This window comes from Bufo bufo, chromosome 1 (genome assembly GCF_905171765.1).
Source record: "Bufo bufo chromosome 1, aBufBuf1.1, whole genome shotgun sequence".
Classification (NCBI taxonomy): domain Eukaryota; kingdom Metazoa; phylum Chordata; class Amphibia; order Anura; family Bufonidae; genus Bufo; species Bufo bufo.
The window spans coordinates 266,970,700-266,997,028 of NC_053389.1; the positions used below are offsets into that span (position 1 = coordinate 266,970,700).

The 26,329-nt window shown below is 42.5% G+C and overlaps 1 protein-coding gene across 5 annotated transcripts in view; it reads right to left on the reverse strand.

The window, feature by feature from the left end:
- NTF3 (neurotrophin 3) overlaps nucleotides 1–26,329 on the reverse strand; it is a 139,760-nt gene that overhangs the window by 41,550 nt on the left and 71,881 nt on the right. For 4 of the 5 annotated variants that reach the window (XM_040439202.1, XM_040439204.1, XM_040439205.1 and 1 more), the window contains one exon: nucleotides 23,002–23,944. The exons of the other annotated variant lie outside the window; for it this stretch is intronic. In XM_040439202.1, coding sequence (XP_040295136.1) covers nucleotides 23,144–23,944 — 801 coding nt within the window. In that variant the 3' untranslated portion in view covers nucleotides 23,002–23,143. Of the gene's footprint in view, nucleotides 1–23,001; nucleotides 23,945–26,329 lie in introns of those variants that run through there. 5 annotated transcript variants of the gene reach the window in all.

A 26,329-nucleotide genomic window follows, 5' to 3' on the forward strand; every position in this document is an offset into this window, starting at 1 on the left:
CCTGCAAGTAGCGGAGCTGTGTACTGTGTAGCAGAGCTGTATGTGTAACCTGCATGTAGCAGAGCTGTGTACTGCGTAGCAGAGCTGTATGTGTAAGTTGCATGTAGCAGAGCTGTGTACTGTCTAGCAGAGCTGTATGTGCAACCTGCATGTAGCAGAGCTGTATGTGTAACCTGCATGTAGCAGTGCTGTGTACTGTGTAGCAGAGCTGAATGTGTAACCTGCATGTAGCAGAGCTGTGTACTGTGTAGCAGAGCTGTATGTGTAACCTGCATGTAGCAGTGCTGTATACTGCGTAGCAGGGCTGTATGTGTAAGTTGCATGTAGCAGAGCTGTGTGCTGTGTAGCAGAGCTGTATGTGTAAACTGCATGTAGCAGAGCTGTGTACTGTGTAGCAGAGCTGTATGTGTAACCTGCATGTTACAGAGCTGTGTACTGTGTAGCAGAGCTGTATGTGTAACCTGCATGTAGCGGAGCTGTGTACTGTGTAGCAGAGCTGTATGTGTAACCTGCATGTAGCAGAGCTGTGTACTGCGTAGCAGAGCTGTATATGTAACTTGCATGTAGCAGAGCTGTGTACTCTGTAGCAGAGCTGTATGTGTAACCTGCATGTAGCAGAGCTGTGTACTGTGTAGCAAAGCTGTATGTGTAACCTGCATGTAGCAGAGCTGTGTACTGTGTAGCAGAGCTGTATGTGTAAACTGCATGTAGCAGAGCTGTGTACTGTGTAGCAGAGCTGTATGTGTAACCTGCATGTAGCAGAGCTGTGTACTGTGTAGCAGAGCTGTATGTGTAACCTGCATGTAGCAGAGCTGTGTACTGTGTTACAGAGATGTGTGTGTAACCTCGGAACTATAAAAAAGTGTAAAAAAAATAAATAAATCAGATCACCTCCCTTTTCCCAAAATGAAAATAAAAGAACTGAAAAAATACACATCATGGGTGTCGCAATGTGTAAAAACACCCATTGTATAAAAATATATTCCCCATACGGCAAACAGCAAAACAGAAAAAAAAAGAGTCCAAATGTCCGATTCGCCGTTTTTGGTCGCTTCATTTGCTACAATTTTTTTTATAAAAAGTGATTAAAAAGTCTTAAACACCCCAGAATGGTATCAGTGAAAAGTTCAGATTGCCCTGCAAAAAATTAGCCCCACCCAGCTCTGTACACATAATTACAAAAAAGTTATAGGGGTCAAAATATGACGACAAAAAAAAAATTCTGATTCTGGAAATCTCCTGTCACTCCGAGTTACTCAGAATTGGTAGCCCTAATTAATAAATACATGCAACATGAATGCATATATGCCACTTCACACAAAACTAGATCACAAGTGTTATGCCTCTTGCACATAAACGTTGTTGGTCCATTCCGTGCATTGGGGACAGCAATTTGCAGTCCCCAATGCACGGGCAACGTGCGTGCAGCGGCCGGGACAGATCCAGACCTATTCAACTTGAATGGGTCCGTGAGCATGTTCTACTTTTTTGCTGTGCGGAGGCACGGCCAGAAACACCACGGAAGCACCCTGTAGTGCTTCTATGGGGATCCGATCCGTGTTTCCGTTCCGTTCAAGTGAATGGGTCGACATCACGGATGCGGGATGCACACGGCTGGTGCCCTGTGTATTGCGGAACTGCCGTATGTGGTCCACAATACAACCACAGGCACACAGCGGCCATGTGCAAGAGGCCTTACAAAGATGGGATTTATGGTGCACATCCTCCTATGCTTCCCATATTCCACAGATTTATATCACACAGCTACTTACAGTTGTGCTGATAAATTCTGCAAGGGTATGTAAACTTATGATTTCTTAAAGGGGTATTCTCATCTTCCCTTTTCATACTTACCTTCCTTGAGCGCGACGTTCACTTCCTGGATTCTTCTCCCGGCCAGGCCGTGCTTGCGCAGAAGACTGAAGATTTTCTCCCGGCCGGGCCGCTCAATGTCCTGAACGCGCACGGCGCTGCGCATGTGCCATGGTGACTTATTCCTGGCCTGTATATTACAGAGTCGGCGTGCGCGTTCGCGGCTCTGTACTATACTGGCCAGGAAGAAGTCATCATGGCGTATGCGCGGCGGCATGCGCATTCAGGACATTGCGCGGCCCGGCCGGGAGAGAATCTTCAGTCTTCTGCGCAAGCGTGGCCCGGCGGGATTCGACAGGAGAGGTGGCCGTAACCAGGGGAGACCAAAGACAACATCAGGCAAGAGGTGACTTATTTTCTAAAAAAGGGTGGGAATTGGGTAATAAAATGTATTTAGAAAAATGATCACTGTCAAATCATTAACAGATTTAACAGTGATCATTGTGCTGGGAATACCCCTTTAACCATTGTGCAGAGAATATAATTGATAACACGGACACTTTTCTCTCGCTCATGGTTAGTGGTCGGCTGAAGCCATTTATGTCAAGCAACTGTGTTTACTCTTCTTTATAAATCATAATCACAACACAAACTCCCCAAATGACCCTGATCAGAAGTTTACACACCCCAGTTCTTAATACCATGTATTGTCCCCTTTAACATCAATGACAGCTTGAAGTCTTTTGTGGTAGTTGTGGATGAGGCTCTGCCCATTCTTCCTGTTGAAAAAAAAAAAGCATTTCCACCACAGTTTTACGGGATTTTTATTTACGACATTCGATGTGAGATAAAACTGACTGGTTACTTTTATTCTACAGGTCAGATCGAATCCGGCGATACCTTATATGTATAGTTTTTCTTGCGTTTTAATAGTGATAAAAAAACAAAATAAAAATCTGATTTATTTTTTTGTCGCCATATTTTGAGCCCTATAACTTTTTTGTAATTATGTGTACGGAGCTGGGTGGGGGCTCATTATTTGAGGGGCAATCTGAACTTTTCACTGATACCATTCTGGGGTGTTTAAGACTTTTTGATCACTTTTTATTTAAATTTTTGTAGCAAGTGAAGCGACCAAAAACAGCGAATCGGACATTTGGACTCTTTTTTTTTTTCTGTTTTGCTGTTTGCCTTATGGGGAATATATTTTTATACAATGAGTGTTTTTACACATTGCAAAACCCATGATGTGTATTTTTTTAGTTCTTTTATTTTCATTTTGGGAAAAGGTCAGAATTTTATTTTATTTTTTTTTATTTTTTTTATAGTATCCAGGTTACACACACATCTCTGTAACACAGTACACAGCCCTGCTACATGCGGTTAGACACACTGCTCTATATACACAGTACACAGCTCTGCTACATGCAGGTTATACACATACAGCTCTGCTACATGCAGGGTACACATACAGATCTGCTACACAGTACGCAGCACTGCTACATGCAGGTTACACATACAGCTCTGCTACATGCAGGTTACACATACAGCTCTGCTACACAGTACACAGCCCTGCTACATGCAGGTTACACATACAGCTCTGCAACATGCAGGTTACACATACAGCTCTGCTACACAGTACACAGCTCTGCTACATGCAGGGTACACATACAGCTCTGCTACACAGTACACAGCTCTGCTACATGCAAGTTACACATACAGCTCTGCTACACAGTATACAGCACTGCTACATGCAGGTTACACATACAGCTCTGCTACACAGTACACAGCTCTGCTACATGCAGGGTACACATACAGATCTGCTACACAGTACACAGCACTGCTACATGCAGGTTACACATACAGCTCTGCTACATGCAGGGTACACATACAGCACTGCTACACAGTACACAGCTCTGCTACATGCAGGTTACACATATAGCTCTGCTACATGCAGGTTACATATACAGCTCTGCTACTCAATACACAGCTCTGCTACATGCAGTTACACATACAGCTCTGCTACATGCAGGTTACACATACAGCTCTCCTACACAGTACACATCTCTGCTACATGCAGTTACACATACAGCTCTGCTACATGCAGGTTACACATACAGCTCTGCTACATGCAGGGTACACATACAGATCTGCTACACAGTACACAGCTCTGCTACATGCAGGTTACACATACAGCTCTGCTACATGCAGGTTACACATATAGATCTGCTACACAGTACACAGCACTGCTACATCCAGGTTACACATACAGCTCTGCTACACAGTAAACAGCTCTGCTACATCCAGGTTACACATACAGCTCTGCTACATGCAGGGTACACATACAGCACTGCTACACAGTACACAGCTCTGCTACATGCAGGTTACACATATAGCTCTGCTACATGCAGGTTACATATACAGCTCTGCTACTCAATACACAGCTCTGCTACATGCAGTTACACATACAGCTCTGCTACATGCAGGTTACACATACAGCTCTCCTACACAGTACACATCTCTGCTACATGCAGTTACACATACAGCTCTGCTACATGCAGGTTACACATACAGCTCTGCTACATGCAGGGTACACATACAGATCTGCTACACAGTACACAGCTCTGCTACATGCAGGTTACACATACAGCTCTGCTACATGCAGGTTACACATATAGATCTGCTACACAGTACACAGCACTGCTACATCCAGGTTACACATACAGCTCTGCTACACAGTAAACAGCTCTGCTACATCCAGGTTACACATACAGCTCTGCTACATGCAGGTTACACATACAGCTCTGCTACATGCAGGTTACACATACAGCTCTGCTACATCCAGTTTACACATACAGCTCTGCTACACAGTAAACAGGTCTGCTACATGCAGGTTACACATACAGCTCTGCTACATGCAGGTTACACATACAGCTCTGCTACATGCAGGTTACACATACAGCTCTGCTACATGCAGGTTACACATACAGCTCTGCTACATGCAGTTTACACATACAGCTCTGCTACACAGTACACAGCTCTGCTACATGCAACTTACACATACAGCTCTGCTACGCAGTACACAGCTCTGCTACATGCAGGTTACACATACAGCTCTGCTACACAGTACACAGCTCTGCTACATGCAGTTACACATACAGCTCTGCTACATGCAGGTTACACATACAGCTCTGCTACACAGTACACAGCTCTGCTACATGCAGTTACACATACAGCTCTGCTACATGCATTTTACACATACAGTCTGCTACACAGTACACAGCTCTGCTACATGCAGGTTACACATACAGCTCTGCTACATGCAGGTTACACATACAGCTCTGCTACACAGTACACAGCTCTGCTACATGCAGGGTACACATACAGATCTGCTACACAGTACACAGCACTGCTACATCCAGGTTACACATACAGCTTTGCTACACAGTAAACAGCTCTGCTACATGCAGGTTACACATACAGCTCTGCTACATGCAGGTTACACATACAGCTCTGCTACACAGTACACAGCTCTGCTACATGCAGGGTACACATACAGATCTGCTACATGCAGGTTACACATACAGATCTGCTACATGCAGGTTACACATACAGCTCTGCTACATGCAGGTTACACATACAGATCTGCTACATGCAGGTTACACACACATCTCTAGTACAGAGCTCTATTTGATGGCTACAGTTCTGTACACTCTACCAGCTGCTGTGCACATCTGACCCCTCCCACACACGTGACTCATCACATGGTCATGACATCATCACAGGTCCTTTGCCTCTCCAGCAGCTAGCAGCTCTGTCAGGTGAAGAGTGTGTGTAGTAGGGCATATTTTGAGTTAGGGAGGACGGAGTTTTGGCTGATGTCTGACGGAGTTTTGGCTGATGTCTGACGGAGTTTTGGCTGAGGGACGACGGAGTTTTGGCTGAGGGACGCCGGAGTTTTGGCTGAGGTCTGATGGAGTTTTGGCTGAGGGACAACGGAGTTTTGGCTGAGGGACGACAGAGTTTTGGCTGAGGGACGACGGAGTTTTGGCTGAGGGACGACAGAGTTTTGGCTGAGGGACGACAGAGTTTTGGCTGATGTCTGAGGTCTGATGGAGTTTTGGCTGATGTCTGAGTTCTGATGGAGTTTTGGCTGATGTCTGAGGGAGGACGGAGTTTTGGCTGAGGTCTGACGGAGTTTTGGATGAGGGAGGACGGAGTTTTGTCTGAGGTCTGATGGAGTTTTGGCTGATGTCTGACGGAGTTTTGGCTGATGTCTGACGGAGTTTTGGCTGAGGGACGACGGAGTTTTGGCTGAGGGACGACGGAGTTTTGGCTGAGGGACGACGGAGTTTTGGCTGAGGTCTGATGGAGTTTTGGCTGAGGGACGACGGAGTTTTGGCTGAGGGACGACAGAGTTTTGGCTGAGGGACGACGGAGTTTTGGCTGAGGGACGACAGAGTTTTGGCTGAGGGACGACAGAGTTTTGGCTGAGGGACGACAGAGTTTTGGCTGATGTCTGAGGTCTGATGGAGTTTTGGCTGATGTCTGAGGTCTGATGGAGTTTTGGCTGATGTCTGAGGGAGGACGGAGTTTTGTCTGAGGTCTGATGGAGTTTTGGATGAGGGAGGACGGAGTTTTGTCTGAGGTCTGATGGAGTTTTGGATGAGGGAGGACGGAGTTTTGTCTAAAGTCTGAGGTAGGAGGGAGTTTTGCCTGACGGAGGATGGAGTTGTGGATGATGTCTGACGATGTCCTAATATGTATGCCGTACTCTTATAACTGGGGATGTAGCTGAGGAGTCAGCATACACCTGCCATCATTTAAAGTGCCTCTGATTAACCACAAATAAATTTCAGCTGCTCTAGTTGGTTTTTCTTGAAATTTTCTTAGTCGCATCCCACAGCAAAAGCCATGGTCCACAGAGAGCTTCCAAAGCATCAGAGGGATCTCATTGTTAAAAGGTATCAGTCAGGAGAAGGGTCCAAAAGAATTTCCAAGGCATTAGATATACCATGGAACACAGTGAAGAAAGTCATCATCAAGTGGAGAAAATACGGCACAACAATTACATTACCAAGAACTGGACGTCCCTCCAAAATTGATGAAAAGACAAGAAGAAAACTGGTCTGGGAGGCTACCAAGAGGCCTACAGAAACATTAAAGGAGCTGCAGGAATATCCGGCAAGTACTGTCTGTGTGGTACATGTGACAACAATCTCCCATATTCTTCATGTCTGGGCTATGGGGTAGAGTGGCAAGACAAAAGCCTTTTCTTACGAAGAAAAACATCTGAGCCAAGCTACATTATGCAAAAACACATCTGAAGTCTCCCAAAAGCATGTAGGAAAAGGTGTTATGGTTTGATGAAACCAAGGTTGAACTTTTTGGCCATAATTCCAAAAGATATGTTTGTCGCAAAAACAACACTGCATGTCACCAAAAGAACACCAAACCCACAGTGAAGCATGGTGGTGGCAGCATCATGCTTTGGGGCTGTTTTTCTTCAGCTGGAACTGGGGCCTTAAGCTAGAGGAAATTATGAACAGTTCCAAATACCAGTCAATATTGGCACAAAACCTTCAGGCTTCTGCTAGAAAGCTGAACATGAAGAGGAACTTCATCTTTCAGCATGACAGCGACCCAAAGCATATATCCAAATCAACAAAGGAATGGCTTCACCAGACGAAGATTAAAGTTTTGGAATGGCCCAGCCAGAGCCCAGACCTGAATCCGATTGAAAATCTGTGGGCTGATCTGAAGAGGGCTGTGCACAGGAGATGACCTCGCAATCTGACAGATTTGGAGTGTTTTTGCAAAGAATACACATATCCAAAAAGACTGAGTGCTGTAATAAAATCAAAAGGTGCTTCAACAAAGTTCTGAAATGATTTATCTTTGTCTCATTTTTTTACATCACAGAACCCTGACATTTTAACAGGGGTGTGTAGACTTTTTATATCCACTGTAGCTGCTTCCACAAAATACTGATTGAGGCAAAAATTGATTGAGGCCTGCAATATACCTGCTTCCACAAATACTGCTCTTCTCTAGGGACTTAGGCACAGGGTCATTTTGAAAATGACAGGCAGAGGAAGAGGCAGGCCATTCCACAGGGATGGTAGGGGTCGGGTAGGTGCACCAGGCCGGAGCCTAAGTGGGAAGTTGGAGAAGGCGCATGCGATTACTTCAAAGGGCACACTATAGTTGGTTGATTGGCTCACTCAGCCTTCCGCTTCTGCACCCTCCTCATTCTCTGTATCTGCACCCTCCTCACTCTCTGCTGTGTGCACCCCCAAATACACCACCACCACCAACATAGCACCTCCACTCGAGTAGGGGTATTATTTTCCCATCCATTCCCAGACCTTACCGATGCACAGCCATTCTTGACATCGGATGAGGAAGAGGAGGTAGCAACGTTCACCACTAGGCAGTCTGACGACAGTACCCAGATCAGCCTAAGGAGGAAGGTCCCCGCTGTTGCTGCCTACTCCGAGATCTCAAATGTCAGTGGTGGTGAAGGTGACGATGATGAAGCAGGAGGAGCAGAGCAGCAGAGAGAGAGGAGAAGGAGGAGAAGCAGGCTAAGCTTGCAGGGCACAGTAGGCAAAAAGCAGACTACAAATGTATCTGGAGCCCAATGGCTGACCGCTGGCTAGCCCGCCAACTACTGCCATATAAACTGGTGGACTCGGAGGCCTTTAGAAAATTTGTGGCCATTGGCACACTGAAATGGAAAGTCCCCAGAAGGAAATATTTCACGTTCAGTGGTAAGTTAATACACTGCTCAAAAAAATAAAGGGAACACAAAAATAACACATCCTAGATCTGAATTAATTAAATATTCTTCTGAAATACTTTGTTCTTTACATAGTTGAATGTGCTGACAACAAAATCACACAAAAAAAAAAAATTGAAATCTAATTTTTCAACCCATGGAGGTCTGGATTTGGAGTCACACTCAAAATTAAAGTGGAAAAACACACTACAGGCTGATCCAACTTTGATGTAATGTCCTTAAAACAAGTCAAAATGAGGCTCAGTAGTGTGTGTGGCCTCCACGTGCCTGTATGACCTCCCTACAATGCCTGTGCATGCTCCTGATGAGGTGGCGGACGGTCTCCTGAGGGATCTCCTCCCAGACCTGGACTAAAGCATCTGCCAACTCCTGGACAGTCTGTGGTGCAACGTGACGTTGGTGGATAGAGCGAGACATGATGTCCCAGATGTGCTCAATTGGATTCAGGTCTGGGGAACGGGCGGGCCAGTCCATAGCATCAATGCCTTCGTCTTGCAGGAACTGCTGACACACTCCAGCCACATGAGGTCTAGCATTGTCTTGCATTAGGAGGAACCCAGGGCCAACCGCACCAGCATATGGTCTCACAAGGGGTCTGAGGATCTCATCTCGGTACCTAATGGCAGTCAGGCTACCTCTGGCGAGCACATGGAGGGCTGTGCGGCCCTCCAAAGAAATGCCACCCCACACCATTACTGACCCAATGCCAAACCGGTCATGCTAGAGGATGCTGCAGGCAGTAGAACGTTCTCCACAACATCTCCAGACTCTGTCACGTCTGTCACATGTGCTCAGTGTGAACCTGCTTTCATCTGTGAAGAGCACAGGGCGCCAGTGGCCGTTGCCAATCTTGGTGTTCTCTGGCAAATGCCAAACGTCCTGCACGGTGTTGGGCTGTAAGCACAACCCCCACCTGTGGACGTCGGACCCTCATATCACCCTCATGGAGTCTGTTTCTGACCGTTTGAGCAGACACATGCACATTTTTGGCCTGCTGGAGGTCATTTTGCAGGGCTCTGGCAGTGCTCCTCCTGTTCCTCCTTGCACAAAGGCGGAGGTAGCGGTCCTGCTGCTGGTTTGTTGCCCTCCTACGGCCTCCTCCACGTCTCCTGATGTACTGGCCTGTCTCCTGGTAGCGCCTCCATGCTCTGGACACTACGCTGACAGACACAGCAAACCTTCTTGCCACAGCTTGCATTGATGTGCCATCCTGGATAAGCTGCGCTACCTGAGCCACTTGTGTGGGTTGTAGACTCCGTCTCATGCTACCACTAGAGTGAAAGCACCGCCAGCATTCAAAAGTGACCAAAACATCAGCCAGGAAGCATAGGAACTGAGTAGTGGTCCTGTGGTCACCACCTGCAGAACCACTCCTTTATTGGGGGTGTCTTGATAATTGCCTATAATTTCCACCTGTTGTCTATCCCATTTGCACAACAGCATGTGAAATTGATTGTCACTCGGTGTTGCTTCCTAAGTGGACAGTTTGATTTCACAGAAGTGTGATTGACTTGGAGTTACATTGTGTTGTTTAAGTGTTCCCTTTTTTTTTTTGAGCAGTGTATATCTCTGGCTCACAGAGTCGGTGCCAAGATACATCTGACCACAGACACGTGGTCTAGCAAACACTGGCAGGGAAGGTGCATAACTTTTACTGCCCACTGGGTGAACCTTCTGATGGCCGTCAAGCATGTAACCCATGGCTCCCATGTGGATTTGGTGTTACCGCCAAGGATTGCATGCAGGCCTGCCTCTTCTTCTCCTCCTCCTCCTACTCCTCCTTTTCCACTGCTACCGCCTCTTCTCCTGCCCCCCCCCAAGCTCCCCAGAATCTATTCGAGTTCCCAGGTGAGATGTTGCCATGCTGTGCTGCGGCTGTTGTGCCTGGTGTCCGACTACATCGGGTTAACGACCTATGTGGACGCTCTGCGAAGCGAGGAACTTCTGGACTACTGGGTGTGCAGGCTTGACCTGTGGCCAGAGCTGGCACAATTTGCCATGGAACTTCTGGCTTGCCCCTCGTCGAGTGTCCTGTCCGAAAGGAGCAGCAGGGGGGATCGTGACCGATAAGCGCACTCGCCTAGCTCACGACAGTGTGGACTACCTCATATTTCTAAAAATGAATGAGGAATTGATCTCAGAGAAATTCAACACCTGTAACGACCACGTGTAATTGAATTTCTTTATGCCAGCCCACACATATCCGCCACCACAGAGAATAAAGAATGGTCCTTGTCTTATATATATATATATAGTGGCATAAAAGGCTCTTTCTGTTAGGTGAATGCCTAATTTTTGGGGCCTGTACTCCAGTGGCCTACAGTAAAATTAGTATCTAGTGACCGCCTAATGTACCTCCAGCCACATAATCACAAGTTCTTTTCTGTCAGGTGAATGCCTAATTTTTGGGCCTGTACTCCTGTGGCCTAAAATAAAAAATTTCTAGGCTGCAGCATGGCACATTTTTGAGAGTTTCCCTTTAAGACACATAAAAATGTCCCCTGATTAAAATACATATTTTTTGTAGGAATTTTTGCCAATGATCCCCCTCTGGTATGTCACTATCCATCTTGTGGGACTATTTGTGCACTTCTAGTAAGTATTTGGTGGCTGCAAATATGACCTAAAGGTGTTTCAGGTTCGCCTGCCATTAAAGTCAATGGGGCCCGCCGCGAACTAGCGGTTCTTGAACATTTGATCGTCCATCAAATGTATGTTCGTCCATCACTACTACTGAGACTGGACTTTGTGGAAGACAGGGTCGTGCTTAACCAACTGGAAGCATTATCTGCTGCAATCCAACCGACCACCTGCTCGTACTGGTCTGACTTCGAGAGTGGTGTCCTGTGCCGCCATGCAAACTAGAACATGAAGCTAGGTATCATGGATGAGTGTGTTTCTTGTGCTCTGCCAGCAGGCACAGTTTCCCCGTGACCAGGGCCACGGGCTCTGCATGCTCCATCAGGAGCCCGGCCACTTCCCCGTCCCTTACTGCTTGCCTTCATCATATTAAATGGTATATATGCTTGTAAGTATGTCACACGTATAGTAGCTCAGTTTTTTTAAAGTGTATGCGCAAATAAATTATAGTTAATGTCACTGATATTTGGGATACGGAAACGTTACACAGGAGAGGTACCACAGGTAATGGCACTGCTGTCAACAACGGCTAAGAAAAAATTACAGTCAATGTCACTGATATTTGGGATGTGGAAACGTTATACAGGAGTGGTTTCACAGGTAATGGCGCTGCTGTAAACAGCGGCTAAGAAAAAATTGCAGTCAATGTCACAGATATTTAGGATGCGGAAACGTTATACAGGAGATGTAGCGCAGGTAATGTCACTGTCCTCAGCGTCTATGGTAAAAGTACACTGGATGTCACAGATATTTTTAGTATGCGCACACGTTAAACAGGAGATGTAGCGCAGATAATGTCACTGTCCGCAGCGTCTGTGGAAAAAGTACACTGGATGTCTCAGATATTTTTAGGATGCGCAAACGTTATACAGGAGATGTAGCATAAGTAATGTCACTGTTCACAGCGGAAACCGTCTACGGAAAAAGTACACTGGATGTCACAGATATTTTTAGTATGCGCACACGTTAAACAGGAGATGTAGCGCAGATAATGTTGCTGTCTGCAGCATCTATGGAAAAAGTACACTGGATTTCACAGATATTTTTAGGCTGCACACAAGTCTGCAGCGGCCAAACAATTGCAAGCTATTTAGCGCAGGTTGCGCTAAAAATATATATTGCTGCCAGATACAACATTAGTCCTTAAAAGGACTTTTGGGTCTCTAACACCAACCCTGCCTAACAAAAAAATTAAATTCTATTCCCTACACTATCTGTCCCTTCTACAGAACAGCTTTCCCTGACTAAAACTGAGCTGAACCTTGTGTCATCAGGTGCTTTATAGCACCCAATGACGCGTTCCTGCCAGCCAATCACTGTAATGCCAGTAACCAACATGGCTATGGCATTACAGTGAGTGGCAGTACCTACCAGCACGTTTATTGGCTGTGCAGCACCCAACAAACATGCGCGGAGCAAACTCGGTATTCGGCCGAACATGCTCGCTCAACACTAATATTCATCAATGTGAAATGTCAATAATGTGAAACTTCAATAAGGTCTTAAATTTTTTTTTAAATCTTAATCTACACTGATGCATTGATCCAAAATGCAAGATCACTTTCATCCGCAGAGCCACTTTAGCTATGAAACATAGCTTCTCTCACCTCTGCGTAGCAGCCAACAAACATGCAGGGAGGAAACTTAAGCATTGCGCTCGAGCACATGCGGTATTCGGCCGAACACCGCGATGTGCCGAGCATCGCGATGCTCGAGCTGAACTGGTGTTCGGCCGAGCATGCTTGCTCAACATTAATATTCATCAATGTGAAACTTCAATAATGTGAAACTTCAATAAGGTCTTTAAAAAAAATGAAAATCTTATTCTACACTGATGCATTGATCCAAAATGCAAGCTCACTTTGATCTGCAGAGCCACTTTAGCTATGAAACATAGCTTCCCTCACCTCTGCAGCACATAATATGTGACATCAGAATCAAAGAGAAAGCCCAGCTCAGGAGGTAAGTTGGGGTTTAGTTTTGAAGGTCATCTGTGACTGGTACTTTAGGTAGCATTTGAGGAGCATCCAAGTCTGTTAATGTATGGATATGCAGCCATTTGAGGTTATGGTCCAAATAGAAACATCAGAGAAACAGATAAGAACAAATGTGGCTACATCACATTAAATGTTTAGGAAGGCAACATAGCTGAGCTTTCCTTTACTGGAGCAAATACCGTAATCACCTTACCCAGCACCCTGGACACATAATGTCCCAGTGTTCCCTCAACTATACTTTGGAGCAATTCTGCTATAACGTGATACCTATGGTGATCCCACATATTTCAAAAAATTAGTACCAACTTTTTCTACACAACAGGGTGGAATATTCTATATAATTTAATAACAATTGTTTTGTTTTATCCACAATTTCTAACTTTCTCTTCTGTGTCTTAATGTTCCCATTGATTCATTTGATTGTTATCCCTGTAATCCAGCATATATTACGGATAATCTGGATCTGCTTATAAAATTGAGCACCGGCCTGCATTCAACTACAGCTCTATAAAGATAGCAATCTGGATCCCGATGAAATGATGACATATTTTGGAAAACTCTTCAATCGGTAACAGGTCAACATGCTAAAAGAAAACTTGAAGCCTCCCTCTGCTCTCTTACAAAATTATTTAATTTAAGCGGGAAAAATTTGTTCCAGATTTTTATGAATCAGGTGCATGTTTCTGATATTACCACAATATCCGATTTCTGGTGTATGCAGGGCGACACAATTCACAAGAAAGAAACACAAGTTGATGAGAAAAGCAGATATAGGTTACACAGAAGAGACAACTGGAAGGTTATGTGAGTGGGAGGCAGAGGACTAGGACTGTGCATTTACCTAAACCAGGCGTAATAATATTATATTAAAGGGGTTCTCTGGCTTAGAAAAAAAGTTTTTTTCTGAGTAAATAGACCTCATTTTCAATCCCCACAAGAGTATCTATCTGGAGGACTCGACTCACCACTTCATTACATACTACTGATTTTAATAGACACCATAGACAATAGACATTTTTGCCTTTTGGTGTGCTATGGGGAAATTGAATACTTGCTGCTGTGTTCCCACACAGGTTACAGCTCATTACTGGTGGTCTCATCTTTTTTTCAGGTGCCTTCTAATAAGAAGATATTGTAAAAATTAGATAATCCTTTATAGGATATTTTTATGTATACATAAATGTTAACTAAACATATGATTTATGTTGTCCACGGGATATAAGGCCCTAAAGTTAAAAAACAAATAGAGAACACCATCCATGCTGCTTAGGCTACTTTCACACTAGCGTTCAGGGCTCCGCTTGTGAGTTCCGTTTGAAGGGGCTCACAAGCGGCCCCGAACGGATCCGTCCAGCCCTAATGCATTCTGAATGGATGCGGATCCGCTCAGAATGCATCAGTCTGGCTCCGTTTGTCCTCCGCTCCGCTCAGCAGGCGGACCCCTGAACGCAGCTTGCAGCGTTCGGGTGTCCGCCTGGCCGTGCGGAGGCAAACGGATCCGTCCAGACTTATAATGGAAGTCAATGGGGACGGATCCGTTTGAAGTTGACACAGTATGGCTCAATTTTCAAACGGATCCGTCTCCCATTGACTTTCAATGTAAAGTCAAAACGGATCCGTTTGCATTATCATGAACAAAAAAACGGATGGTAATGGTAATGCAAACGGATCCGTTCTGAACGGATCTAAGCGTTTGCATTATAGGTGCGGATCCGTCTGGGCACATACCAGACGGATCCGACCTAAACGCAAGTGTGAAAGTAGCCTAAGGCTCCATTCACACGTCCGCAAAATGTGTCCGCATCCTTTCCGCAATTTTGCGGAAAGGGTGCGGACCCATTCATTCTCTATGGGGACAGAATGTGCTGTCCGCATCCACATTTGCGGATCCGCACTTCCGCATCCGTGCTTCCGTTTCCGCAAAAAAATAGAACATGTCCTATTCTTGTCCGCAATTGCGGACAAGAACAGGCATATTCTATTATGTCGGCAATGTGCGGTCCGCAAAATGCGGAACACACATTGCCGCTTTCCGTGTTTTGCGGATCCGTGTCTCCGTGTATCCGCAAAACACATTGCTGACGTGTGAATGGAGCCTAATTCATGCATCTACAGTGAGCTCCTGAGGAGCCGGAGTAGAGGATGGGAGTGACAGGGGCCCTCGCAATGATGTGTCTTGGTGTACTCCCTCAGACTCTAGCTCCCTGGGGTCAGTGCAGTGAATAAGGGTCACCATTTTTTTCCTCAGGGCACTCCCTGTAGCTGTGGGCTCCCTGCCTGATGGTAGTTCAGGGGTGCCCATGGTGTTAATGTCCATCTTGGTGCTAAGCAGGGCATGTTATGGAAATGCAATGGCCAGCATGTGGTGTTGAGAGAGTCAGAGACCAGGCCAGGTTGAATTTAACAAAAGTTACTTTACTGTGTGCAGGACAGAAGTTGAAGTACAGTACATCCAGCAAATCTCTTTACATGGTGCAAAATCCTCCCATATGCCCAAGCATGAGCTAGGCAGATGAGTATGACATTGGCCCTCTGATAACTCTGGTTAAAATATCTGTTACAAGGATCTCTGGCTAATAGCTGTGTTCTGGCAACCGGGTAGGGTCCACTATTCTGGGGTGCATGGGGTGCCTTAACTTATTTCTCCTTTGCAGAAGCAGGGTCTGGAATGCTTTATGTTGGGTTAACTTTCTGTCTCTATCTCTCTCTCTCTCTCTGTCTGTCTGTCTCTCGTTGTAGCCATTCAAATCCTCCTCCTCTAGTTCTTTCTTGCTTTCATGGCTTAGAGCATGTGGAGGTGTTGGAGGCTTCAGGGCTTGAATCTGAAGTCTGGGGGAGAGGAGCACATGGAGTCTGCTTCCTTGCTTCTCCCTCTCAATAGCTAGACTGACTCTGAAACTTCTGGAATTAAAGGGTGGGGACAGCCCAAAATCAACAATCCAGAGAGGGCTGGGCCAGGATGGTTAACTCTGGCCATAGCTGTCTCATGCTTAGAGAACAGGTGTACAGTATATTATATTATGATTACAAACAGTACAAACATTACAAACCAAATTGCAGATACCCTGCACATCCAACAACCTGGAACCAGATGACCCACTTCCTTTGCATCCCCTTTCCCCCTATCCCTAGTAGTAGAGAAGGTGGCCATTTTGATCTTTGATAGGTTGTCCTCTTTCCTCTATGTAATCAACTGATTTCAGGTGCTTCCCTTCTGACTTCCAAAACTTGTGACTTCCTTTTTCAAAGCAAAAAGTTCTGCTTGAGAGGTCACCCTACCACTAAAACCAACGTTATGTGACTCTTTGTGTCACTGGTGGAAATTCCAGGTGAATCTCATCATTTCAAAGTAAGCATACCACCATATAGGGTAGTTGACCCAAATCATGAACATACCTTTCTTGTGAAAATCTTAATTAATCTAGTCCTGAGAAATGCTTTTTCTACATTTTATAAAAATAAGGTTTTCCTTGCACTCTGCTCAGTGCACCAGGCTTCCCCTGTATTATCGCTACTAGTCCTGAAATCTCAGTGACTGTAAGTCAAATAAGAGGAGTGGTGCTGGGCAGTATTATGGCAGAGTCATGCTGTACCATATAGAGTGGCCCTTCCCATGGTGCACTGAAAATCGAATTTGCATAAAAATAAAAAGAAGCTTTTCTCTGGATTGCAGGAACGGGATTTTCACAAGAAAGGTACGGTTATATTTCATGGCACCTACCCAACATGGTGGTATGCTTACTTTAAAACCAATTATGGAGATGACAGACTCTCTTTAACACAGTGATTTATACATAAATTTGTCCTTGGAGACATTTTAACATTTTGCAGTCAATTATAAAAAACAACAACTCATGACTAAATCCTAGGAAGGAACAGTGGGCAACTTCCCAGAACCCTCCTCCTTCATGCAACAGAAGACATCATGGCACAGTGAAGCTGCCCTCATGTGCCTTAGATTATGATCTATTGATGATGGATCCTATGTTTATATCCAGTTTATGAGTGTCATATTATATAAGGTGACTACTTCAGAGGAGACATTAAAAAAATTACCCAGTAGCCTCTACCAACCTTGATGCCCCTTTATATTTACAGTGAATTTTATGGTGCTTGTTGGAGCCAATGTGGACTGTCAACATGGTATCACAAAACTATGTGTTCCAAACTACTGCTTGCCTAATCTTGCTGGGAGTTGCAGTTTTTTAACATCTGGGGTGCCTCCATCTACTCTCCAGTAACTGGACACAGTGTGGCAATGTTATGAAGAAATCCTCAGAATTAATTCCTGAAGTGAAGTGATATCTGTGAAATGCTGAGGTCACATGTCACCGTGCATCGGCCTCCACGGGGTTAATGATAGCTTTTATGCTTTTTGTAACATAAAACCGAGTACAGAAAGGAGACTGGAGCCTGACAAAAGATTGTTGGAAGCCAATAATACCACATAGCCTTCCTATAAACAATTCTAACAAAGCTCTGTGCTTGCCATCTGTTTTGTATCATTTGGATTAATGTTTGCAATCCATATTAGAACAATGGGCTTTCTAAGCTACACGCTTTGTAGTTTTGTTTTCAGTTTTTTTTTTGTTTTTTTTCATTTCATTAAACATTTCCAAAATGTGTCACTGATTGGGGAAGGAATTTCAAATATTTTTTTAAACTTTTGACTTACACGAATTTGCAATGTTTTTGCCTCAGCCTTTGTTCTTTACAGACCTTACTGTATTCAAAATTGCATATTATTATTACTCATATATTTTTTTATTTTGTTTTATTTTGAAATGTCATTATTTTATTGTATTAAAGGGAATGTGCCACCTATAATTATTTCTGCCAGTTAAAAATCAGGTAGCAAAACATATCTTGTTTTCTCATCTGTTTTTATTTTCTAATTGTAGATTATTTCATTTAATTTCCTGCACATGATTATGAGGGCTTCCATCTTGCCTGAAATTTTGTTAACAGCATTTAGAGACATGCTTTACAGCAGTCACCATGGGTGATAGACTCAATAGACAGGAGGTAACTCGTTGACTTCTATGGAGCATTTTCTCGGCATGCTCTGTGGCCTGTGCAGAGGTCAGGAGGGAATAGATCAGCTGTGATATCACCTATTGTGAATGGTGGATCCTGTGTTATCTGTATATGTAGGGTGATATCAGTCATTGTAATTATGTCTGTGTTGACAATGAGATGACTGCTGATAAGTGTTCTGTACAGACCAAGAAGGGGTGCCTAATATTAGGCCTAGTGCCCAGTGCCTAAACAGCTAGACTGTAGGATTCTTTTTAATTACAGATATTGACATGGAAAATGAAAAATAACCACCAAAAATTCTTTAAAAATATGCTTACATTTTGTTGCTTCCTCTCCCCCCCAAGAGAAAAAAAACACTACTAATGACTTATACTGTACTTTCAAGTGCCTTGATTTTATGTGAACACTTTATCATATTGAATCCATAATACACGAAAAAATGTTTGCCATGTTCAATTGAATGCCTTATAATAGTACTATTCTGCCCTTGGGCTTAGCATTCAGAGAAGGGTATCTTGCCACCTTAGGCACTCCATGTAGACCCTGGTGTTTTAAAGGGCATCTGTCAGCAGATTTGTACCTATGAAACTGGCTGACCTGTTACATGTGCGCTTGGCAGCTGAAGACATCTGTGTTGGTCCCATGTCCATATGTGCCCACATTGCTGAGAAAAGTGAAGTTTTATATGCAATATATGCAAATGAACCTCTAGGCGCAAAGGGGGCATTGCCATTACACCTAGAGGCTTAGCTCTCTCTGCAACCGCCGTATCTTCTGCACTTTGATTGACAGGATCAGGCAGTGTAAAGGTGATCACACCTGGCCATGTCAAAGTGCAGAGGGTGTGACAGTTGTAGAGAGAGCTGAGCCTCTAGGAGTAACAGAAACGTCCCTGTTTCTCCTAGAGGCCCATTTGCAAAAAACGTCATCTTTCTTAGCAATATCACCACATATGCATATGAACATGCGACCAACACAGATGCCTTCAGCTGCCAAGCGCACTTGCAACAGGTCAGCCAGTTTCACAGGTACAAATCTGCTGACAGATGTCCTTGAAGGTGGCCCTATGAATCCCCTATGAAAAAAAACATTACTATAAATGACATCCTGCAAGGGCCCAGCAGTTCGGGCTGGTTGATTTTCACTGTATTTGAAAATATATTACCCATGTTACTTGTTCAGCCGTGGTTCTGTGGTAGAAAATCTAAAAACTAAAGAGTAAAATTCTTAGTTCCAATGTATTCTCCTTGCTTAACACAGAACTGCTGAATCCAACCCTTTCTCCCAAACCCACATACTATATTAAGACACTGCAACAAATGACAAATGGTGACTTCACAACAAGATGCCTATTGTTTAATGTAAGCTTCCTTTATGGCGTTGGTGACATTTTTGTGAACGTGTGGTACAAATTACTTATGCATCACTGCTCTTGGAAACTTATAGATGACATTTGAAACCTTACACATGAATGGCGCCACTGGATCATTTCACAAACAGAAAAATGTTTAGTAGTAGATGATTTTCATATTTGTGCCTGTTTCTTTTCCTTCAGAATAGCTTGATGTGTCTGTAGAGTGAAGGTTATTTCTAAGATATATAGACATCAAAGAAACATTTTTTCAGCCATTTGTCAACCATGTATATTAATATATGCTTATGTGCACTACATTTTCAAACCTAGCTTTTGGAATTTCCAAAGAGGTTCTGTATAAATATCTGGGCAAAATTGTCTAGTTCCAAATGGCAAATTTGTAATAGGGTCTACTGGTTACTATGTGGCTTTTAATGTGCCAAATAAAGGGTCACTGCACTTGGTTCAGTAGCATGCCACCTTAATTTTTTCTGATTTAGCACCACCTTCCCCCACACACATAAAATAGATATGTGATAGGTAGATAGATACATAGATAGATATGAGATAGATTGACAGATAGATAGATAGATAGATAGATAGATAGATACATAGATACATAGATACATAGATACATAGATACATAGATAGATAGTTTTTTTTTTATAGATAAGGGATAGGTAGATAGATATGAGATAGATAGAGACAGATAGATAGATCTAGCTATAAACGGTTGTTCTAGAGATTTCAGGCAAACCACTGAGATTAAGTAAGATCTTTCCATATCAAAAGACACATTTATTTCATACAGAAAATAATACAAAACATATTGAATAAGGCTACTTGGAGGACGTATCAAATTTTGTTTAAGCTTTGAACTGCACAAAACATCTGTCAGAAACATGAGTGAAAAACAGAATATTCTTGCATAACTTTGGTCATTTCATTCAATAGCCAAACTGGAGTAAAACTTTAAAAATATCTTTCATTTTTCCCAAAAAAATCTCAAAAGGTCAATTTTCTATATCAAGTATATGCAAAATTGATACTAAGAGACATGACTTTGTCATCTGTGATGTTTTATGCTGTGCTATTCCATCTCATTTTATGATTTCACAGGAACGTAGGGTGTTGTAAGTAATAGTATAACCTGGGAGATAGAAGAGTCTGGGGAGCACTCTTTACATTGTCCTATATCCTTACCACTTATGATTGTGCACGTTGTAGTATTCCTAGTCATGGCTTTGGATCTTGAGTATATGCACTGCTATATTTTGCAATTGCACATGTCCTACAATTCAGCCAAGTCAGGGACTACCATAAAACTACTAACAACAGTATTGGCTGTATAAATAACACAACATATAGTGCCAATTATGTACTGAACATGTTTCATACCTTTCAAGTTATAATAAATATTAAGTATTATGGTTGTAGGTAGATGAAGAGAGCATTTGCCTTTCCTTAGAAGAACTATGTGGAAGCTTTAGGGCAGCAGAGTCCCATAGACTGCAGGTTCCCTTTAGGTTCTCAGGGGTATCTGGATAGTTTGCATCTATGTATACTTTTTGCATTAGGTTTCTTCAATGGATATTCTGCCTTCACTTATCTACTGACTGGTTATTGAGAAATGGTGGGAGATAATATCACCAAGGATCCACCAGTTAGACTGCTAGATCCTAGAATAAAAGGACTATTAAACGACCTACACACAGTTTTTTTGAAAGTAGCACAGTTATTACTGGTGCTGTGCATAGGTGATTAAGAACGTTTAGGTGAGCATCAAAATCCTTATAGATTAAATGGGTTGTTTAGAGCTTAAGTAATTCTTAGCAAAATAATGGCTTCCATTCAGGACTCTCATCTATTGGCAAGGGGGAAGAGTGGATACAGACATTATCTCTTACTCTGGAGGACCCAGCATGTCTACACATCATACAGACAGCCCCTTGAGTTAAATGGGCAGAGGGCAATGCTTCAGAAATTGAACACTCACTGCTAGATTCCCTTACAAATTAACGATTATTGCTAGCAACCCGATTTCATTAGGGCAGTGTTTCCCAACCAGTGTGCCTCCAGCTGTTGCAAAACTACAACTCCCAGCATGCCTGCACAGCCAAAGGCTCTAAGGGCATGCTGGGAGTTGTAGTTTTGCAACAGCTGGAGGCACACTGGTTGGGAAACACTGCATTAGGGGATACTCTTACAACAAGGATTATCGAAAGAGGACAACCACTTTAATGTTATGGTCTTGGAACATCCATGGGAGAATACATTTCTTTTGGCTTTGTTTAAATACGATTTGGAAATAACTGATAGGGATAATGAAAAAAGGAATAGGACAATTTGGAATGCACCTTAATAAATGCAATTACAATTATCTGGATAATTCTATGACCTCCAATGATTTACGTGTCTTGGTGCCAACATCATGCATACATGATATTTTACAGATGTAGGCTTACTGCGATCTACAGTAGATATTTTCTAATTTACATATCTGGTAGAAAATATAAATGCAGAATATCCTCTTGTCACATATACTGGCAGTGATGCCACTTTCAGTAGAGTATATATACTGTTTAAGTTCTAAGGTAGCTTAAATAAAGTTGGCAGTAAAACATGACCCATTACATTGCAAATGTGATAGAAATTTTCATTTAATTTGGGTAGCTACAAGGGTGTACATACCATAGAGATACGCCATGCTATGTGGCTCTTACAGAGGAGTTCCACCCTGGCTAGTCCCATCCTGACCGTACAGAACTCCCCCTCTCAAAAGGACCTGAGGAATTGGCCCATAGGACCAGGAGAGACCATGGAGGGGGAAACAAACAACAGGTGCTTCTGTCCTGGGTGGCAAAACCCAATAGTATAATGGGGATAATTTTGATCTTTGCTATGGTGCTCTTTCTCTTCTGTGGACACCAATGGGCTACTATTTTGAAAAATGTCAGAGATAAGAAGAAAATGTCTATATCGATAAAAACATCTCATATATACAAAAAGAAACAAACTAAAGTCACATATAACATCACCAGGATCTTATTTCAACATTTGTTTGAAATTGAACAAGTTAGTTTTTTTAAATATTATTTTTTTCTTCTTTTAATTGAGGTAAAATATATTGAATTGAATATAATGTTCATACAATTTATATATCTCTGATATAGTCGGATTTCAAAAGTCTACTTAGAAAGAGTCAATGACATGAAAATACTGTAGGAAGAATACTGACATATAGATTTGGTTTCATAGGGTCATATTATATACTGCTCGCAGTAGAATTGGATGTGTATGTTTTGAAATTTTGACAATGCCCTGAAAGAAGGCACAGACTTCTTCTGAGATCCATCTGGAGAGGAGATAAAGCTTATATATGTTTACTGAAATTTAATAAATAAGAACATCTTATAATATATAAACAATATAGACATTTATATGCTACATGCATATTATATAATTTAAAGTAATAATTTATATAGTGAAAAGTCAAAGCTATGTTCTTCCTATTTTCCTTGATAATGCACACACACAAGATGTGTCTATTCTTATCCATCGCCAACCCACCAGTTTATTATTTTCTGAAGTCAATGCACGGACATAAGTTTGGGATGTTTTACATTGAGAATTCCAGTGTTTGTCATCAATGCCTCGGCACCCATTTTTGACAGGTCTTGCGTCTTTACATCTGGTTTCATAAAAATATTGCTTGACGGGTGAATTTCCAGTCTTAATTTCACCCAAAACAGTTACTTGGTGCCCCCGAATGTCAACTGCATTCGACTTATCTGTGACCCATAAACTTTCACTATCACACACGGAATATTCCCCTCGGTGACTTTTGTGGTCTGCAAATCTTTTCCTCCTTGAGGTTCTGTTGGAAGACGAAGAGTGTCCAATAAAATCATCCATAAGATACAAAGGTGGTGGTTCCAAGGGAAGACTATCACTTAAAAGCACACGTGGTGAGTTATAGCGTTTTTGTCTTTGATGCTTAAACAGCTCGGCTTCTATTGAGATGACTGGCTGGAAGTCAGACTTTCCATTGTCAACCATGTCCACGTCAAGTATTTCTGCTTTTGGTATTGTACTTTGCTGCTTGATTTCCTTGGTGTTGACCACTGGTTTGGGAATCTTATTTTTAAGAAGATCTGCTTGCATGAGTTTAATAAATAGAGAATTTACAGAACTTTCTGGCAAATTCCTTTTATCCATGGTGGTAGCGTGGATGCCACAAAGATAAGGAAGAAACATCACACAGAACAGGATGGACATCACCTTATTCACCTGTAAGATCTAAAGGATAAAAAAACACAGAATTAGTTTAGTTTAGGAGAAATAGAGACAATGTAAGATATGTGTTATAGTCCTACAGTTTTTTTTTTTTTCCACCTGTTTGCATTACGCCCTGTAAGTCAGGATGTGTAAATACTTGTGGGTACCTATCTATGAAAATTTGGCAATATAAAAATTCTACTAATGAAATTGCCATATTCTAGATATACGGTAACCTGGGTAGAAATGTTATTATACATGGATGGAAAGGCTAAAGGTGAACAATTCCTTTAAAGGGTTATCTACATTTAGCATCTAACCACCAGATTGGTGATAAAAGTCCAATTGCTGGAGGCCTCAAAGCTGGGGCCCACGCAGATACCTACAATGGGGTATCAAGCAACAAAGCAGCAACATACCTGCACTTCGGTTCATTATGGTATTGTAGATCAGCTCTATTCATTTCAATGAAGCTGAGCTACAATACAAGGCACAACCGAAGGGCAGGTAGGGGGCTTGAGATTGTAGAGACCTGGGTTTCTTTTTTTTACCATATTAGGACACATATAATAATTAGATCTTTAAGTTGTTATATACAGGAAAGCTTATTGTCGCCATTAGAGATGGGCAAAGCTATAAAAAAATTCAATTCGATTCGATTTTGCTGCCTTGCCGAATTTTGCAAAGAAATTCGATTTGTTATGAATTATTTAGTCACAAATCGCATGCCATTTTATGTAGTGGGTGCAATGATGGGGAACGGCGAACCCATCAGATGCCGCGTTCACCGTTAATCAGGGGTAAAAAAAAAAAAAACATGTTCACCTCATCCATTTGCTCATGGAAAGGCCGTTACAGTCATCTTGATTGAAGAAACCACATAAAAAATTGCGTATGATGACATGATGACATCACCACGTCATCACGCTGGCCAGGAATGACGACGTCATCACTTATGATGTCACCGCACTCGGCCAGTGTGCTGACGTGGTGATATCACACATCACAGCATACGAGATTGTGCGTGGTTCATTCAATCAAAATGGCTGCGAATGACTCTCCACGAGCAAATGGATGAGGTGAGTTTTATTTGGGGTTTTTTAAACGCCATTTCAGGAAAAATTGATTTGTTACCACGAAGTGCAAAGAAATTCAGCTTTGTTGCAAATCTAATTTTTCCTGAAATTCGTATCGAAGTCAATTTGTTTCACTTCGATTTGCTCAAAGCTAGTTTCTATCATAAAATTGTTTTAACTGCATAATTTTAAAAATATAATCAATTAGGCAAGTTTAGTTGGAAAGTATCTACAATGGGAAAGCTTATCACAATATTCCCTATTGCTAAGATTCCTCTGTCCCTCCACCAATTAAGCATTATATAGTGTCTACTGAAAGCACGTAATCCATATTGTCCTCCAGAGAGATATGCTTATTATAGCCATAGTCCACCCTAGATGTCCTAAATGTAGGACACCTTTATTAACACATAATTCCCTAAAATTATATTTGAAGACGAGTTTTATAAAGCAGACAAACTCTGATTAATTTTACTATTACGAGGTTTGTGTCATATATCAAGTATCTTTTAGTAGTTCCCCAAAAAATTGAAGCTCCAGGGCCCCAGTAAAAAAATTTAATCACTTTTGTCATCCTATGTGGCAGAGATGCCTTTGGCTATACTCAGACACCAGGCCTCAGATGCTATCTCTACACCACCTACATGGTGTTATAAAAAGTCTACACACCCCTGTTAAAATGTCAGTTTTCTGTGCTGTAAAAAAATGAGACAAAGTTAATCATTTCAGAACTTTTTCCATCTTTAATTTGACCTATAAACTCTACCACTCAATTGAAAAACAAACTGAATTTTTTTAGGTGGAGGGAAGAAAACCAAAAAAACTAAAATAATGTGGTTTCATAAGTGTAAAACACCCTCTTATAACTGGAAATGTAGCTGTGTTCAGAATTAAGCAATCACATTCAAAATCATGTTAAATAGGAGTCAGCATACACCTGCCATCATTTAAAGTGCCCCTGATTAACCCCAAATAAAGTTCAACTGCTCTAGTTGGTCTTTCCTGAAATTTTCTTAGTCGCATCCCACAGCAAAAGCCATGGTCCACAGAGAGCCTCCAAAACATCAGAGGGATCTCATTGTTAAAAGGTATCAGTCAGGAGAAGGGTACAAAAGAATTTTCAAGGCATTAGATAGACCATGGAACAAGTAGAAAAAATACGGCACAACAGTGACATTACCAAGAACTGGACGTCCCTCCAAAATTGATTAAAAGACGAGAAGAAAACTGGTCTGGGAGGCTACCAAGAGGCCTACAGCAACATTAAAGGAGCTGCAGGAATATCTGGCAGGTACCGGCTGTGTGGTACATGTGACAACAATCACCCGTA